At 45.7% G+C, this 12472-nt stretch overlaps 1 protein-coding gene across 6 annotated transcripts in view; it reads right to left on the bottom strand.

The window, feature by feature from the left end:
- Positions 1-1216: 1216 nt before the first annotated feature.
- The window catches only part of LOC144691760 (exosomal polycystin-1-interacting protein-like), a 71740-nt gene continuing 60484 nt past the window's right edge, over positions 1217-12472 (bottom strand). For 3 of the 6 annotated variants that reach the window (XM_078560201.1, XM_078560203.1, XM_078560202.1), the window contains exon 2: positions 1217-3622. In XM_078560201.1, coding sequence (XP_078416327.1) covers positions 2899-3567 — 669 coding nt within the window. In that variant the 5' untranslated portion in view covers positions 3568-3622 and the 3' untranslated portion in view covers positions 1217-2898. Of the gene's footprint in view, positions 3623-3759; positions 3899-6616; positions 6992-12472 lie in introns of those variants that run through there. The other 3 variants (XM_078560199.1, XM_078560200.1, XM_078560204.1) reach the window with 3 other exon arrangements.

Genomic DNA, 12472 nt, shown 5'->3' with positions numbered 1-12472 from the left:
CAGTACTGGGGAAGGGGGGATATCCCAGGGTGTGTGTGGAGGCACATGTTGATCTGTGCAAATGGCCTCAAGAGGGTGAGGGCTGATGGGGCAGTCTTCAGAGGAGATGAGGTCAGATGGAGATGTGAGGGTGTGTGTGAGAGAGTGAGTGGTGATGTCCCTTGAGCTGGCAGTGAGTGAGATGCCGGTGAATATGTGATGGGCTTGTGAGGGTGTGAGTATGGAGTGATGAGATGGTTGCCTTACCTTGGCTGCATGGATGAGATCATTCATCCTCTTTCTGCACTGGATGTCCGAGCTCTTCTGTGCAGTGTTGGCACTGAGCACCATTGCTACTGCCTCCCAAGCCGGAGTGGTGACACTGATGGGCCTCCTCAGGCCACAGCGGGGGTAGAAGACTTTGTGGTGACCCTCCATGACGTCCAAAACTTTTTCTAGGGCCGCTTCAGAAAAATGGTGGGCTGCAGTCTTCATGCCTTTTGGGCCATGTCTTCTGTGCAGCAATCTAGTGCTGCAAGCATTGAGAACTGTGTGCACAGCTGCAGTTCAAATATGGCACCTGACGTGAGGAAGTAGCGAGGTGACAGTATGGCGGGTGAATCGGAGGAAGCCCGCCAGCAAAACGGTGTGTTTCCCGTGACTGCATATATTATGAGGCGGGAAGGGGACGATACGGCGTGAAAACCCGCCATTGCGGCTGGTGGGTAAAATGTTGTTTTGCACGCCTGCTACCTCACAGTGCAATTCTGAGACGATTTCGCCCAATGTTTTGGGTGTTGCCCTTGGTTTGGTGGTAGTAATACTGCCTGTGGGCCAGAAACCTGTACGTTCAAACTCCAATCCAGAGACAAGAACACACAATCTTGGCCTGCAAAGTAAGAGGTGTCATCTTTTGGATGGGATATTAAACCGAGACCCTGCGTGTATTCTCTCATATAAAAGATCCCATGGTCCTGTCCAAAGAAGAGCAGGGGAGTTCTCCCTGTGACCTGGCCAACATTTATCCCTCAACAAACACCAGTAAGATAGATTATTTGGAATTAATTTCATTGCTGTGTTTGTGGAGCCTTGCTGTCCACAACTTGGCTGCTGTATTTCCCTACATTACAAGAGTGAATACACTTCAAAATACATCACTGGCTTTGAAGCACTGTGGGACATTTTGAGGGCATGAAAGGTGCATATTAAAATAAAGCTCTTTCATAACACATAAAAGTCAGATTGAATTTGTGTATTGTTAGAATTATATATTAATATGTAAAATAACACATTTTCTGTATGGACAGGTCATTAGAATTCCAGTGTCAGGCCTTCACTACACTGTTACCAAACTATACCGTCAGTGCAAAATCTAGCGTTGTCAACAGAAACAACATGTTTGTGTACAAGACTAGGAATTTAGGGGTTGAAAGTAGTGGGTGATCTTATATGCAAATGATCACACAAATATTTTTACTCTGAAGAGTACATTTGCCACTAGTCCAATCTTGCTCTCTCTACTTTGGAAATTTCAGTGCTGCTCACCTCTCAGAGCCTCCCAGTCATTTGTTCTCTTCTCTCTCAGTCTCCAGATTTTCTGCTCATCTATCTCAGGTTCCCTGATTCCTGCTCCCTCTCTGTGAGCTGCAGTGGAACAGTTGCTATGCATTAAATCAAATTCCCTTTGCAAAGCGTGGTGAATGAGGGGGCACTTAGATTATAGCTTATTTCAGGGCTTTGGCTGGAAAGAAGTGAGGTGATCTCACACATGTGTCAACTTACATACCAGTACAGTATATATGCTATTGTTAATAATCTTTTTCACGTGACATTAAAATGAGTTCACTTGTCCCAAAAACCTCTATAGGAATAAGGTGCAGAAAGGCACAGAAATCTTGCAAACCTGGTAGAAATAGAATTGAATATGTTACAATCATGTAAGTGTTATATATTTTGCTAATAGTCATTTGGTGGTACAAAACTTCAGTGTTGCTGAAAATAGAGACATGTTGTTGAAGCTTTTCATCTTGAACTTATCCGGACAGATGCAAGAATGCCAAATTTCAAAGGAACAACAATTTATACTGCATGAGACAAGGGGTGCTGATTAGTTGGCAAGCTAGTTGGCTCCGATTAGTCAAGACATTGTCATGGGGAATGCACTAGGGAGCTATTGTCCCCTATACTTTTGTTTATTCAGAAAAGGTGCAATGTCTGGACATATTCCTTTTGCTTTCATTGGACAGGTCCCTCCATATGAAATTATGTAACTTCTAGCAAGTGTAAGTGCGATCCTGGCTGATAATTTTACTTTGGTTGTTAGTGTCATTCTTAGCACAGTCGGGATTGTTCAACAAATGCTGCCCAATCATGGAATCACATCTAACGTTAGACATTATGTTCTGAGCATGGATTGGTTGAGTATGGTCAATACTCTGCCTATTGCGAACAGCCGGAGGGACGGGCTGTTGGGATTCTTGTGCCTGTCCTGATGAGTGCAAGACAAAAAGCTTTGACAGCATTTCCCTTTTGTTCAACAATATATGTCACTGTTAATGCCATTTTGAGGTGCTGTAAATTGAAAAAAATACCCTGATTTTTGTAATGTGATATTTTCATGCATGAAGCCTTGAAAGTTACTATCATGGACTAACATTCTCTTTCAAGCTATATTCCTAACCAAACATTTGCAGTGAAGCCACTTGATTGTCCATGGTTTGGTGAGGTCACATTTTTCCTCGTCCATATTTGAAGTTTCTACGTAAAGATAGCATTAAAACAGAAATAAAAGTTACTGAAATGAATAAGGGAACTTCTGGGCTTGAACATTCCCCAAACATGTGCATAAATAGATAATTGCAAACACAGCATCTGAGTTGCACTTTTTGACTGTCCAAAAGCGAGTTTGCTGCATGGCTCCTAAACATAGATGAATGTAACAAAAGAACTGTTGGCCTCAGAAGGTAGAGAAGTGATGTCATATTGAAGATCGGGAAAATATTCTGCAATGTTTGTGACATTTGGCACCGAGTATGCTTTTAATTTAGAATCGCCATTTAACAGAGCCATATTTAAGAATGAAATGTAAAATGAAAATCCAGTGTTATTCTGCAAGGATGACTTGACAGCTGTCCCAGCCGTGCTGTATATTGTAATGTTTTGCAGTGGATAGGCATTCGCCTCAGGATTTGTCACACAGAGCTTTTTCAGGCCAAAGATTATGAGATATTCTGTGAGTACAGCATTGCGGCTGCACAAAGAAAGCCTGAGGTTTGGAATCGATGAGTAGTTCAGCAGCAGCCCCACTGTAGCGGTATCTGACACCCACACGACTAATTCATTGCCATAGCTGAAGTTTGGGCTGGCTTTGTTGATATCTTTAGAGTAGACAGTCTTACAGTTGCACGCAAGGTTGGCAAGAGCAATACTGCAGTCTGGGATGCTGGAGAAGCAACTGCAATTGCGGAAGTTGCTCTCTTTTTGAAAGATGAGTGTGTGGTTATTGCTTCTTACCACAGTCACACATACACAGCACCACAGTGCAGCAAAGAACACCAGCTGGTTTGACACAGCACCAGTCACCTTCATGTTTGCAACATAACGTTATACAACCTGACAGAGATTTTCCATTCTTTCACAGTGCCTGAAACAAACAAGAAAATAAATTGTTGGTAACTATTTCTTCATCATTGTACATTTAAGAATAAAACAGAAAAAAAAATCCTCTGTCATATGGTTGGAGGTGTGCAATCAAGCAGTTCTTTAAAGGATTTATCTTACCAATCATTCAACTCCTAACTCAACCCCATCCTCCAAATTAACTCTCCAAAACTTGTGCATTTCCAGACCTCTGCAAATAACACTCCTTAGGCTACTTCTGTGTGGGAGAGACAAGGGTAATTGATTCCTTGAGCCCCATTCCCTTCCATTGCAAAATATACGGACTGCCCAGTACCTTCCCTGTGGCTCACTCAAACCTGTGAACCATGTGAGGACTATTGGGTACAAGATGTGTTGTCATCAGTTTATTTCTTTAAAAATCTAACTTTTCATCTTCAATCTCAATTCTGCTTTGAATTATATGATCTTAGTGGAGGTGGTGATGGGGCAACAATTGACTTCAATGCCCTGAGAGGAAATCTCAGGCAGGGCTCCTCTTCCTGATCATAAACCACTAACCTATGGTAGGAAATGGACTTGGGCATAGTGTTATGATTAGAAGACAGGAAGGAAAATATGTATATCTATATCATCCTAGCTCCTTTATAAACATTATTTTTTTTAAAATGGACAAAATGGCTGGACTGATAAAATGGCCACATGTTCTTGTAATTCTGGAAGCTTCTGAGCAGTTTAAACATGGACAAAGGCTAACTAATCAAACTCTGGAATGTAACACTTCTTGCATTGTATCAACATTCCAGCCAAGCCAACACAAAGTGCTAGTAGATGAGGTGTCTGCACTGCCAGTGCTGGATAAAGGCAGAGCTATTGGGATCCTCCTCTCACACATTGTGATAGTGGTTTTACAGTTACCTGCTCAAAACACAATAGGTTGTAACAAGGGCCTCAGCTGAATAATTGGCTCGACCTGAAACCACCCTGTCACGTGACCGAGACTTGAGCTGTTTGAATTCCTTTCATTATACAGCTTTTGAATTTTATCTTCAGTTGTGATTTAACCTCAGAAATGAAAAGCGGCCTGTCTCTGACCTCCATCTCTCCCCATGTCTGATTTCCAGAAAGAACACTGTATTTCGCCTACAAAATGAACTAATACCCAGGACATAAGAATACTTTGCTGCATCTAGAATGGACTCAACCTGCAACTGAGTTCCTAGGACCAAGATGGGGAATTCTGCTAGACAAAGCCACATGAAAGAACTTTCCATGGTCATTGATTTTGGACTCTGGACTCACATGAAACCATAATTTTTATTTTTAATCGTAGTCTATGCCCTGAATCCCTTTCTTTCTCTTATCCCTCTTTCATTATTTGAATGCAAAAGGGGCAGATGTTGAGAAACTCCTTCCCGCGTTTTGTGTGTGTGTGTAAAATAAACTGCCCCTCTTATTTTACCTTATCTCGAGTTTGCTGTGGGGTTATTAATAGAGGATTGAATCACTCCAAAACCGAAGGTTTGGGGAAAATTTGCCACCACTTACAAAGGGGGAAATCAAAAATCAAAAACATCTTTCTGTTTATGGATGGGTAGTGAGTGTAGAAATCATGGCTGTTTAAATTAATACCCCTCCTGCCTGTAACAATAGATTCAGGCTTGGCTGTCGGTGACACCCTATCTACACAGTTGTATAGTGTGATGACAGGCACTGTTTGTTGTAAAGTTGTCACACTGGCTCCTGTGTCTAATTTAAAATTTGTGAGATATGCCAGTGTTCCAAAATGTGAATCTGGGATCCTTAATTTCTCCCAAGAAGCATTGTTGGACTTCTTCTTGGTGTGGCTCATCTCTCTCATGGATTGGGATGTTCTGCACGTCTCGAGGTTTTGGACTTACACATTTTCTCCAAGGTTTCCCAGGCGGTTGCTGTGATTACTAGACACTGCTCGTGCCTATGAGTTCTTTTGGTGCTGACATGATCTGCCACCATCTTGTGTTTTGCTTGGGTATTGCTTTCCTTGCCCTAGAGTCTCCTTGCCCTTATGTTGCTTTACAATCTGGACTGTTGGGGTTACTCTGTACCACTTTTAACTTCACCACACAAAATGGATTGGTTTTGCTGGTGAACCTTTGATTGTCTGATGATTTGGATGGCTTTTTCTAAAGTCAGATCTTCTTTAGACTGGAGTACATCTGAAGGAGCATTATCGGCCACTCCCACTACTATTTGGTCTTTTATGAGCTCCGACTTAAGGTCACCATAGTCACAGCCTTCAGCCAATCTGTATAACTCATTTATGAAAAGAGTCTACGGGTTCCCTGGACTTTTGGACTCTCTTGTTAAATTTTGCTTGCTCCAAAATTTTATTGCTTCTTAGGTTCAAGTATGTGTGAAAGGACTTCATGACCTCTTCAAAGTTATTGGAAAATTAATTTATTCCTTGTCTGTCAATTATGACATCAGCTATTGGACCTACTGAATATAATAGTATATTCACTTGTTCAGTCTCTGTTTTCCTATTCAAGCCTGAATCTATAATATATTTTGAAAATATTCTTCTCCATAATGCCCAATCTTGTGCCAGGTTTGGCCTTTCTGTATGCCTTAATTGGCCTGGCAGTGTTGATGTAATCCATTGCTGTTTTCAGTACAGGGGAGTACAGCTTTAACTTTTTGTTTTAAATGGCAATGCAATAGGCATTTTTTTCTTCCTAAACTTGTCAGGATTTGGTGGGCTCCTATCATGGTTATGGAGCTTCGGCGATTCTGCAGAAAATCTTTTGAACAAATTGTTTTGGCCAGCTGGTTGCTTTCCTGAACTTCTGCTTTTCCTTTTGCTCTGACTTCTCTTTAAAATTTATTCTTTTGTTCACATGTGGTTGCCACGTGCTATGGTGCCGACTTTGGATCCTGGCTGCAGTGTTCTTCAAGCTGTGCTCATTAAAACAATCGGTCTGCCAGTGCTGCCTGATTATTGTGCTGATTTTAGAAGCTTATTTCAGCCTTTGCTCACCCTTTTGTGATCTGGCTAGGTCCTTTGACTCTGCTTTCAATCAGGTCTTGAAATGGACCTCCACGTGCTCTGGTTGAGTCATTTTACTCTGCACAGTGGGTATTTCTTCTGCCCCTCACCTCCACACCTGTAATGGAGCTTCTTAGGAGATCTCCAGCTGTGTATTCAAGGTCTTCAAGTTAGGTGCACTTCTCTCAGGTCAGATTGCAGCTTCTTTACTTCATTCTTAGGGATTTTTGTGTCATTCACCTGCTGCCACCATGTTCTATCATGAAGAGTTCTAGAGGTTTGTATGGTTGAACAATAACATTTATTAATAACCCATAGCTATATAAATATATACAGGATAGAGTCTTGACTAGGTGCTATCTTCATGCCGACTCCTACCAGACTCAACACTGCACTCTACTACTCCCATGTGACTCTCTACATCATAATGTGGGTGGTACTGTTTCCTCAGTCTTACGTTAACCCTTATAGTCCCGAGCACCCTAATACTCCACTGTTCAAGCTTATACATAAAGAATTAAAGGATGGGTAAACTATTAAATCAACACCACTATAAAATAGATTTGCTGGTCACTGTCATATTGCAGTTTGTGGGAGCTGAGGTCATGAGAGAAGTTATAAGGACATAAGAGTGTAAAAATAGGAGCAGCAGTGGAACGTTTGATCCTTCAAGCCCGCTTTGCCATTCAATAAGATTATGCTGATATTCTACCTCAACTCCACCTTTCTATCTACATGTCCCTTGATTTTTCTAGTATCCAGAAATCTATTGATTCCTGTTTTGAATATACTTGATGATTGAACATCCATAGCCCTCTGGGTAGAGAACTCCAATGATTCACCACCCTTTGGGTGAAGAAATTTCTCATCCCAAGTAGACCTAGTTCACTCAATCTCTCCTTATAAGGACAATCTCCCTTCCCAGGAACAAGTCTAGTGAATCTTTGCTGCACTCCATCCAATGCAAGCATATCTCTCTTTAGGTAAGGAGACCAAAGCTCTACACAGTGCTCCTGGTGTGGTCTCACCAAGCCTTGGCACAAAGAAAGCAGCCCACAAAGATATAGCAGTCTCTGTGATTTCTCCCTCCCCAACGTCAGTCTAAATCTGGTGCTAAGTCAAGGAGATCTACAGGCATCGAGCAACAGTGATGACAAGCAGAGTAAGCAGCCAATCACATTGAACTATTCTCACTGACAGCAAGCCAGGAAGTAAAATGTGCCTAATTTCTTTATTTTAATTAAAATTTTTACAGAGCAAAATAAATGATTGGGACAAAGATACAGGATTAAGATAGAAGCTAAAATACCTTAAGAAAACTTTAAAAGAAGATTTAAAAAGTGATTTTATCATAGTGAAGAAATTTGACATTCCACACATGTAAGTAAGGCTCTTCAGCAATAATTATGGACTTAGTGTGCTATTAAAAAGTCAGTTACACCTCACGCAGCAAGGTGTAACTTTTTTAAGGGCTGGATTTTACAGTCCCTTACCAATGGATTTGAAGATGGGGGCCTCGTAAAATCCAGCAAGTGGGCTTCCCCCCACACCTACCTGCCTGCCCCCGACCTGTATGAAATTTTATGGGGGCAGTGGAGGTGTCGGGCAGCCTGCTCACCCTTCAAGTGGCCGATTAAGGGCCTCATCCTACCCCACCACTATTTTACCCACAGCAGGTGAAGGCCCATGCCAAGTTGGTAGCCCAGCAGCTTTAGGTGTGTGAGCAGGGGGGGCTCCTTTGAAGGTCCCCTGTGCCCATTGGAGGCACTCCCCCACCCCCAAGATCACACTTCTGCCTATACCCTCCCCCACGGCCTCTGAAACCCAGCCTCCTATGCCCCTCACAGGAGCCTGCCGGCCAGATCCCAGCGAAATCCCTTCCACTTACCATGGTGTCCGACTCCAGTGATGATTACCATTGAGGACTGCCTGTGGTCCCAGCAGTGGCCATCACTTCTGCCTGGCATTGTTGTGATTATATCCAATTGACTGGTAGCTCCTTGAGTTGGGACTTCCTGTCCCTGATGGGTGGAAATCCTGCCTCCAACCTATTACTGGCCAATTGGCTGTTAAATGACAGCGGGTCAGCCATTCTTCCCGAGGGAGAGCTCCCCTCCAACCTTTTAGCCGGTGGGGTGGGGGTGGGGTGGGGGGGGGGGCGGTGTGGTGGTGGGAATTTGGGGACTGTGGTGCCCTGTAAAATCCAGCCCCAAGGCTTTTTACAGTGAGGCTAATAGTTTCAAAAGGCAGGTTTTCAAGTGTGCAGTAATTTCAATTTGAGTGCAGTCTGGGGTGATTACAACAGTACACCCTATGGGGTAGTGTAGAGTCACTGACAGCAGCTTCTGGATTTCAGTGTTTTACTGCACATGTGCAGACTTCAGGAGGGCTTTCAGTTTCAGAGAGGAATGATGACGAACGTTGACAATTTCAGATTTATTACTACTGCAAATTCCACACCTTTTATTTTTGGACAGGGGATAGTGTTGTTAAATGTGATCATAATCTTGCAGCTAATTCATGGGTTTTTAATTGGCTGGGTTGGGGAGGGGTTGCAGTAATTTTAACCTAACCTGCCTTGCAGAAAACTGATGGGATCAGATTGTCCCCTCGCTTTTATTGAAGTCAGTGGGAATTAGCCAGTTTTATTTATGTTTGGACAACTGTAGAAACACTAAATGTTAAATCCCTTTGTTTTCTCCTGCTTGGAACTGGGACATTAGGAACATAGCAACAGATTGCAGTCTGGGGCTCTTGGTAATCTGTTACAGCAGGACAAACTCAGGATGGAGTTGTCCCAGATTTGCACTAAGTGTGGCAGCGGGCGGGAAAAAATTCGCTTTACCCACCAGTTGCAATGGCGGATTTTCACACCATATTGTCTGCTTCCCACCTCATAAATTATGCAGTTTCAGGAAACACACCGGATCGCTGGCGGCCGGTCTCCAATTTGCCTGCCATGCCATTACCTCGCCACTTCCTCGCTCTGGGCAACATATTTAAAGTGCAGCCATGCGCATGCTTCTCATTGCTTGCAGCCCAGAAGGGCACCGGTGAAGACATGGCCCCGAAAGCCAAGAAGAGTGCAACCCCCCGATTCAGTGACGCACCCCTGGAACGCCGTCTGGACGCCGCGGAGGCCCGCTGCGATGTCCTCTACCCCAGCTCTGGCTGCAGGAGGCCCATCAGCCTCATCACTCTGGTTTGGGAGGTGGTGGCTGCGGTGGTCAGTGCCAGTGCTGCACACAAGAGGTCGGCCATCCAGTGTAGAAAATGGATGAACGATCTCATCCGTGCTGCCAGGGTAAGTCAACCACCTCATCACTCTCAACTCACACACTCACAAGCCCAGCATATATTCACTGGCATCTCACTCACTGCCAGCTCAAGGGACATCACTCACTCTCTCACACACACCCTCACATCTCCATCTGGCCTCATCTTCTCTGGAGATCGCCTCCTCATCCCATCCATGGCTCCACTCAGTACACATGCATGCCTGGCATCCTTCCTATTTGGCCTGGCATGCACCTTGCTCACACTCTCTCCATCTGTCTTTATGCAGGTCAAGATCGCACAATCACCAGGAGAGGTCCCAGACCTGGGGGTAGGGTGCCGGACATCAAGGTCCTCACTCCGTCCCAGAGCTGCACGTTGGAGCTGGCCACAGAGGACATGAACCGTTCCTGCGGTGACGGTGAGGTTGGCGGTGAACACCCATGTGAGGATCCTGCACCACATCATCCCTCTGTCAGCACTACCCTGGGTCCACTGTTTTATGTGTAACGCGGCTGCCAAGCACTTTCTCTCCTAAGGACATCTGCCACGTCGCCCTCAGGCAATCTTGAGCTCGACTCCAGTGCCGAGAGCACCTCAGATGAGGACCCTGAGGACAGCACCGTTGAAGACCCATCACGGCGCTCACCCACACCCTCCACCAGCGCAGCGACACACACCTTGGTGGGGCCTAGATGTAGAGCAGCCTCAGGATCACAATCTGGTGAGCACAGCACACAATCTGTTCCACAGCAGGCAGAGGCAGAGAGAGCCGAGTTCACCAGCACTCGGGGACTGCTGGAAACAAGGAATCTGCTGAGTCCGAGTCAGATGATGAGTCTCTGGACTCGGTCCACAATCAGTTGTTGCAGCTGCAAAGACAATCACAGGAACATCAGGAAGGGATGTCTGGTGCACTCCTCAGATTGCAAGGGATGATGGAGGTGATCATTCGAGGTGATAGCGCCGGCATGCTGATGCACTGAGGTCCATGGCAGACGCCGTTGGAGACCTTGGTCCAGGGAATTGGCCCCGCATTGCTGCGCAGGCTGAACTCTATCACTGATGCCATATTTGGCCTCCAACAGTGTCAGCGCGAGAGAGGTCTGGGTCAACTCGATCTCACTCCAGCTTCCCCTTCTCCTCAAGGAGTCAGCCAGGGGCCATCGGACACCCAGAGGGAGGAGGACCAGCAGCTCGACACCCCAGGGCCATCCACCCAAGTGACTCCGGAAGTGTCTGGCCGATCCAAATCCCCTCTTCCTATGACCCCATTATTTCCAGCTCCGCAGGCTGAGGAGGGTGCACCTGGCCCACAGCAGGATACCCAAAGCAGGCCGGGGCCCCTTCAGGTCTCGGCCCTCCAGAGGACTACATCCAACGTCATCACAGACAACAGAGTGTAGCAGTCAGTAGGCTGCCTCCACCTCCACTGTAGATGCTGGGGAGCACCGATATGTAGCGGCAGGGCTAGGAAGGTTAAGAAGATGTAATTGCACCGTGTGGGCACAGGTGTTAATAACTTGTATTGTAATTATTGTAAATAAACTGCCAAGAATGCCTCCTTGCCTATGGCTCCTTGTTCTGATGAGTAGTGTTCATGTCATTCAGATGTAAAACTTGGCTCCTGCACAAGATAAAGGCAGGTGTCTTGGTCCAGGGCCTCTTCCCCGTGCTCTGCACAGCCTTCAGACCAAAGTGATGGTTCAGCCTCACACTCACTGGACACATCAGTGATGCCTGCACCTCAATGGTGCTTGTCATTACTGCCAGAATGTCGTGGGCAGGCGTCACAGAGTTCCATCATTCTTTCTGTGTGCTCTCAGCACCTTTGAGGTGGGGCTGGCCCCCCCATCTCTTCAGCATCTGCGTGCTGGCCACTACTTGGATGGCCAGAGTTTAGGGCGCTCACTGGCTGTCTGAAACCCCACCCACCTCCGCCCCGCTCCATTTGCCAATTAGCGGCCGCTTTAGCCACTGGACTGCACGCTGTGATCTCAGCTCAGGCGCAGGCATTCTCATAAACAACACTGCAAGGCTGTGCTATTAGCTTGAACCATGAGGTTTACTGGTCCAAACCTTAATAAATACATTGCAAGGGGCTCTAAGCACCTCCACCAGTGACTGTTCCATGGCCACCTCTTGCAAGGGATTCTACAACTTGCCCAGTTGACTAATTGTCCTCCTGCCTCTAAAACATTAATTTGCAGTCTGCGTCCAAGGGTTGAAAAGCTCTGGAGCACTTGGTAGCACATTCATGCTTTTGCGTTGCTTGAGTGGGCAGAAATGCTTCAGAGACCTATCTCCAAGCATTCAAATGGAGCTGCTGCTGAACAGTCTCAGATGCGGAAGAATGCTCACATTTGACAAGCTTTTCCAAGTGTGTAGCCACTTCCCTCATCCTCACATCCCCCTCTGCCATTGTCTGCCACCCTGCACACCACCCCCCACCCCCCCACCCCCACAACCCCCCACCGGCATGTGCTTGTGTACTTCCTTCCGTCTGTGCTGCTTTGCCCCCACATACGGCCTAACCCACACTGGAGCCCTTGTCCCGGCACCTCACTGAAA

This window comes from Cetorhinus maximus, chromosome 16, assembly GCF_964194155.1.
Source record: "Cetorhinus maximus chromosome 16, sCetMax3.hap1.1, whole genome shotgun sequence".
In the NCBI taxonomy this organism is placed as follows: domain Eukaryota; kingdom Metazoa; phylum Chordata; class Chondrichthyes; order Lamniformes; family Cetorhinidae; genus Cetorhinus; species Cetorhinus maximus.
The sequence above is the reverse complement of the archived record's forward strand: the minus strand, read 5'-3'. Positions and strand labels throughout refer to the sequence as shown.